This window comes from Phoenix dactylifera, unplaced genomic scaffold (genome assembly GCF_009389715.1).
Source record: "Phoenix dactylifera cultivar Barhee BC4 unplaced genomic scaffold, palm_55x_up_171113_PBpolish2nd_filt_p 001488F, whole genome shotgun sequence".
Lineage (NCBI taxonomy): Eukaryota > Viridiplantae > Streptophyta > Magnoliopsida > Arecales > Arecaceae > Phoenix > Phoenix dactylifera.
In genome coordinates, this window is record NW_024068800.1 from 61,487 (window position 1) to 68,080 (window position 6,594).

Genomic DNA, 6,594 nt, shown 5'->3' on the forward strand with positions numbered 1-6,594 from the left:
TAATTTGTACTTATTAAAATTTATTATTATTATTATTATAAAAAAAGAAAAGGCTTCATTCACTGAATTTGTTTTAGGCCCCCAAATGTATTGGGCCGCCCCTGGTTTTCTGCTGTAACTTTTTTTTGCAGGATACAAAAATAAATCTATAAACTAATCAATCTAACTTGATGAAGTACTTTGTAGGTCAGTCAAAATTGACAAGGGTTGGATGACAATAAAAAATAAAATGAAGAGTAAAGAGTATAGAGAAGGGGTGAAGTCTTTTATTGAATTTGCGGTGGCAAATTTAGGCTCAGCAAATGATATTTGGTGTCCTTGTGTCGAGTGCATGAATGACAAAAAACAAAGCATTCAAGTTGTCAAGATTTATTTGATGTTGAAAGGAATCTCGCCTTCTTACAAGACTTGGGTGCAACATGGAGAATCTGTTCACGTGCATCAATCTTGTGTTTCAAATGATGCTAACTGTTACAATGGTGGAGGTGTTGAGGATAGAATGGCTGGGGATGGCACCGATGATAGGGACGAATTGTCTAATATGCTAGAAACTGTTTACATGGGCACTTTCATGAATGACAATATTGACGAATTGCCTAATAACTTGGGGAGGGAGGATGCACGGAATTTTGATAAGTTGTTTGATGATGCTCAACGACCCGTTTATCCTGGTTGCAAAACTTTTACATTATTATCATTCATTATTAAGATGCTTCATATTAAGGTGTACAACCAGTGGAGCAACTCCTCTTATGACATGAACATGAATGTATACAAGGAAATTCTACCGGAGTGTGATAAGTCTGCTCCATGGATCCTTTATGAAGTCAAGAAATTTTTACGAGATTTGGGTTTGGAATATGTGCTAATTCATGCATGCAAATATCATTGTGCTCTTTTTTGGAAGGAGAATGCGAACCTGAAGAAATGCCCTATATGTGATGAGCCTAGATATAAGCTGAATGATGGTAATGGTAAAAAGATCCTTCATAAAATTTTATGGTACTTTTCCCCGACACTAAGATTGAAGCGCTTATTTTTGTCCTCGAAAATAGCTGTAGATATGAGATGGCACAAGGAGAAGCGAGTGGATGACGAAACATCAAGACATCCGGCTGATGGGAAGGAATGGAAGAACTTTGATCGGCAACATCTTGAGTTTTCCAAGGATCCACGGAATGTGAGGTTAGGGCTAGCCACTGATGGTTTCAATCCTTTTGAAAATATGAGCACATCGTACAGTATGTGGCCTGTTATTGTGATGCCTTATAATCTTCCACCTTGGAAGTGCATGAAAGAGCAATTTTGTATGCTGTCATTGCTTATTCTCAGAAAAACGGCTCCCGGTAAAGAAATAGATGTTTACTTGAGGCCATTAATTGATGAGTTGAAAGAGCTTTGGAAGGATGGCGTGCAAACTTATGATGCCTCTAGTGGAAGTACATTTAGAATGCGTGCTGCTCTCATGTGGACCATCAATGACTTTCTTGCATATGGTAACATGTCTGGATGGCCAACAAAAGGTTATTTGGCTTGTCCCATTTGTGACAAAGATGCTTCATCAGAACGTTTGAGGAGTAAGATTGGCTATATAGGTGCGAGGCGTTTCTTGCCTGAGAACCACATATGGCAAAAGAGTAAGCTCTTTAATGGTAAAAGTGAGGACAGGTCAAGGCCACGAGAGTTCACGGAAGAAGAGATCTTGGAGCAAATTAATTCAGGGACATACAGGCCGTTGGGCAAGCATCCAAGCATTAATAAGAAAAGAAAAAGGGGCAAAGATGATGACACGATTTGGGCCAAGAAAAGTATTTTGTTTGATCTCCCTTATTGGAAAACACTCAAGCTGCGTCACAATTTGGATGTCATGCACATAGAAAAGAACATTGCAGAAAATATTGTTGGGACATTATTGGGCGTAGATGGGAAATGTAAGGATACAGAAAAAGTACGCATGGATTTGGCAGATATGGATATACAAAAGGAGTTACACCTAAAAAGGCGGACGAACGGATCTTATGAGAAGCCTCCAGCATTGTACATATTGTCCCCGCAAGAGAGACAAGGGTTTTGTGATTTTTTAAAATTGAATATGTTTCCAGATGGCTATGCGGCACACATCTCTAGCTGTGTAAGTACTCAAGGTGGTAAATTATCGTGTCTGAAAAGTCATGACTATCATATTCTTTTGCAACGCTTTCTTCCAGTTGGAATGCATGGGTACCTCAATAAAGAACTTAATACTGCATTTTCAGTTAGGCAATTTGTTTGAGCAATTGTGCTCCAAGGCATTAAAAATAGCTGATTTGAAAAACTTAGAGGACCAAATTGTTCTTATTCTTTGCAAGCTTGAAAAGATTTTCTCTCCTGCCTTCTTGGATATCATGGTTCATCTAGCTATTCACTTGCCTCGTGAGGCTATTCTTGGAGGGCCAGTGCAATATCAATGGATGTATCCAATTGAAAGGTAATTGTTTGCAACCGTATAGTAGGAATAGTAATCATGTATATTATTGTGCATGTAAGAATTTTTCTATTAGCATTGAGCTATTATTTATCGTAGGTTACTTGGAGTTCTAAAAGAATTTGTTGCCAACCGAGCTCACCCAGAAGGTTCTATCGCTGAGGCTTATATTTCTAAAGAGAGTACAACATTTTGCTCAATGTACCTCGATGGAATCAAAACAGTGTTTAACAGAGAAGAAAGGAATGATGACGGTGGTGATCGTGGCACGGGGTTAGCAGTCTTCACTCAAAGTGCCCGACCATTTGGGTTAATCCGAAGGGGACCTGATGTGCCGGTCAATGAACTCAAGATGGCTGAATGGTTTGTGTTATACAATAGTTCAGAAGTGGATCAATATTGAGAGTATGTTTTTTTAACTTGCTTATTAAGGTTCTGCTATTGTATATTTAGTTGTTTTAGCCTTATATGTTACTTATACATTATGGAATGTCGAAGAGGGAACACAAGAACTACATACAAGGTGAGAGTAAAGTTGACATCACAAACAGACAACATAAAGAATTTCCCATGTGGTTCAAATATCGCTTAAGCAAAATTAATTAACATGTAGGCACCTTGAGTTATCCTTGTATTTGAAAGTGAAGTAACATATTATGTCACTTTTTTGTTATAGATGACTCAACTTCGAAACCAGTGATCATCGGAAGCTACTGATGAATTATGGTCATTGGCCAACGGTCCTCGTCCGATAGTTAATATATATTTAGGGTGCTTTTGTAACGGTATCCGATTCCATACCATCAAACGTGACAACCGCCGTAAAAACCAGAATAGTGGGTTAGTTGTTGAAAGGGACCATGAAGGGCAACCGATTGACTTCTACGGTTACTTGCAAAGTTTGGGAATTAACATATATGTTCGGACAACGAGTTGTTTTGTTCCAATGCGAATGGTTCAACACTGGAAGTAAAAAAACATTCTACATTGATGCGCATTGCACTAGCATTGATACAAGAAGTCGGTGGTACAAAGATGATTCTTTTGTACTACTGAGTCAAGTGCAGCAAGTATTCTATATTAATGACACTGCAGAGAGACATGGCAATTGGAAAGTTGTCCAAAGATTCAAGCATCGAGGTATATGGGATGTGCCACCGATGAGTGATTTAGAACCCAATGATATTGAAGAAACCATTGTTCTCAATCATGCGTTCCAACAAGATGAAACCAATGACATTGAACCAATTTCCATTGAAGAGCCAACCACAATGGATTTGCACAGATATGATATTGATGCTGAAATTATTCAAGAGGAGGTCATTTTGCAGTGCTGTGGGCGAGATCAAGCTGGGGGGAGTATCGATGAAGTAATGGAGGAGCCTAGCGATGAAGAAGAAGAGATTGATAGTGACAGTGATACATATCTAGATTTAGAGCCATGTTATATTTCTCTAATGATCTATCTATAGCAAAGTTGAAAATTTTTATCTTACATGCTTCTGTTTTTTATGTTAATGAAAATCGTCCATTTTTATCTTACATGCTTCTGTTTTTTATGGAGAGTGTGATGTACTTTTTACTCCATATTTCTTTATAGCTGAATGTAATGTATCTGTCTGGTTTTTATTGTGAAAGATGCACAAAGTAGGTAAAAAATTTGTGAAGCCTGGGTGCTTGTCCTAGTAGCTAATGAGATACGAAAGGCAAAGGCAAAAAAGGATTGAAATGAACTCAATGAGATTAGAGGCTCTTGGCATACCGGGCATGTCCAAGGCATTGTTTGGTTCAAATCAGAATGGTAATGAAGGACCGAACAAGATTAGCAATGGCGATGATGATGAAGAGTATCTGCCATCTGATAATGAAGGACTGAATTCTTCTGGAGAACATTTGTTAGATTCACGAAGAACTCGACAGGAGGGTAATATGTCTGAGGGAGAAATCTTAGCTATGCCGAGGCACCCTTTAGCAGATAGTGAACTTGCGCCCGTGATGGCTGCCCAACCTACTCTACTCCCCACCTTTTCTACCCAGCAAACCCACGAGCTTTCAAGCCCACCTATTATTGCCAACAGCGTCGGTGAGAAAACTCATCTTTCTGAATCTTGTTATTGCTAAGATACTCTTGGTAAAATGATGGCATTTCAGTGGTTTTGTGTTTTTTTTTATGTTCTCTTTGTCTATCACTAGAAGGTTTGTCTTATGGCCTAAATTATTTAAGTATTTTAGCAGGTTCATCATCAAAGCGTGTGCGGGGTAAGACAGTTGGGAAAGGAATTGATAAGCTCATTGCCCAGAATGGCGGAGAAAAGCCCTCTGTTTCAGTACTTGATGAGTGGAATGCTTTATGTGGTATTAATGCCCCAAAGGTAGCTAATCTGTTGGGGTGTATATTAGGAGAATGTGTCCAATTAAGGGCATACCGATGTGGCGGCATGTAGACGAGGCTACTCAATCTGCTATCATACAATCTATCCTTGTAATTATTTATTGCACAATATTTTTTTAGGTACTTGTACTAGTTGCATTGATCATACTACATAATGATTTTACTTATGTTTTTAGGATAAGTTCAAAATCTCGGATGATTATCATGGCAATCAGTAGCTCAGCAAGCTGTCCACAGAAAATTCTACAATATTCACAAAATTGGAGGCACAATATGAAATTGCATTACAAGCATCTTAAGAACGTCTTACATGTGGACCCTTATAGTCATCCATACAAACATGTGCCTCAAGAGGATTGGCGCTACTTAATTGACGATGTGTGGAAAAGCAAAGAACACAAGGTAACTTACATATTTAGTGCTTCAAAGTTTATAAGTAAAATATTTGATCATAATGTTTTCTTTAGATTTTTAATTTGTATTTTTTTAAAGATGAGATCAAAAGCTGGCAAAAAGAATAGAAAAAAGCTTGAGTACAATCATTGTTCAGGATCTCAATCATTTGTTGCAACAATGACTATACCGGTGATATATTTTTGAGTATATACTGGCTATATTTTTAATGAACTGCCTGTGAAACAGTCTATGGGATAGCTTTGGCTATTGTAAAATAGATAATTTGCTACAAGTAGATTTTTTATTCTAGTTTGCTGCAAGTATATTTTTGGAATCCTTTTATGCAAGTAGATCTGACAGTTATTCTAGTTTTCTTATTATGTAGTGGTCATATGCTAATGTAAATTACACTTTGCAGCCGGAGTTTAATGGTTGTGAAAATCTTGAATTTCCAGAATTTTATCAGAAAACTCATACCAAGAAGAACAAAGAGTGGATTGATCCTATTTGCACCATGAAACATGTAGATATCTAAAATCTCAATAATCATTTAAATCAGTTTCTGCTTTTGCAAGGTTAAACACATTTAATTCTGTTGTTACCTTTGCATTGACAGTCATAGATGTTAAGCTTGCGAGAAGAATCTTCCCAATCCGGTGTGCAATTAACATTAGAGGAGATGTCTAAGCAGGCACTTGGAAAAAGGAAGAGATACATTCTTGGATTTGGGGTTGGGCCGAAGCCCTCTTCATCTTCTTCCACACCTAGTCGTGTGTGACAATACATGTTGGGGAGTTGCAGAAACTTAAAGCTGAGATCGAGGTGTTAGAACCCGCCCATGCTGCAGAAAATTTAAAAAAATTCAGATGGCAGCGGAAGAGGTACGTACGGGATCGACGTTCATCACATAAGCGTACTTCAGAACCGTTCGTAGATAGATTAGGATTAAAAACTTTTAAAAATATTAGGAAAATCAGATCTTCATCTTGTGCGAGTAAATGATCACCGCAAATTGAAGTTCTTAGGAAGAAGGCTCGCTTGAAGCCGCATACGTGTCCGGCCTCTACGGGTATCCACACAAAGCAAATGGCCGATCCAAATGCTTCAATCTCCCCGGGGTGCTAGCTCCCTTGCAGAGATTGGTTTTGATGGCTGATCTCCTCTCTTTTGATCAACCCTTGATTGTGCTTGGGAGGAGGAAGTAGAAGGATGCAACCAAGGAAGAAGATCACCAAGCCTTGCAGCCCCTTTTCCCTTGCATGCGTTGGAAGGAGGAAGGGAAGAAGAGGATGCCGCCAAGACCTTTCTTGGCTTTTCCTTGCTTGCGGCTGAAACAATAGGA

The 6,594-nt window shown here is 38.5% G+C and overlaps 1 protein-coding gene across 1 annotated transcript; it reads left to right on the forward strand.

Annotated features, from left to right (window-relative positions):
- The first annotated feature begins 229 nt into the window (after window positions 1–229).
- On the forward strand, window positions 230–3,936 carry LOC103697792. Its single transcript, XM_008779724.2, has 5 exons — window positions 230–2,131; window positions 2,256–2,467; window positions 2,564–2,827; window positions 2,918–2,987; window positions 3,532–3,936. Exons 1-5 carry the CDS (start codon window positions 230–232, stop codon window positions 3,934–3,936), a joined length of 2,853 nt encoding a protein of 950 aa, XP_008777946.2.
- The last annotated feature ends 2,658 nt before the right edge of the window (window positions 3,937–6,594 follow it).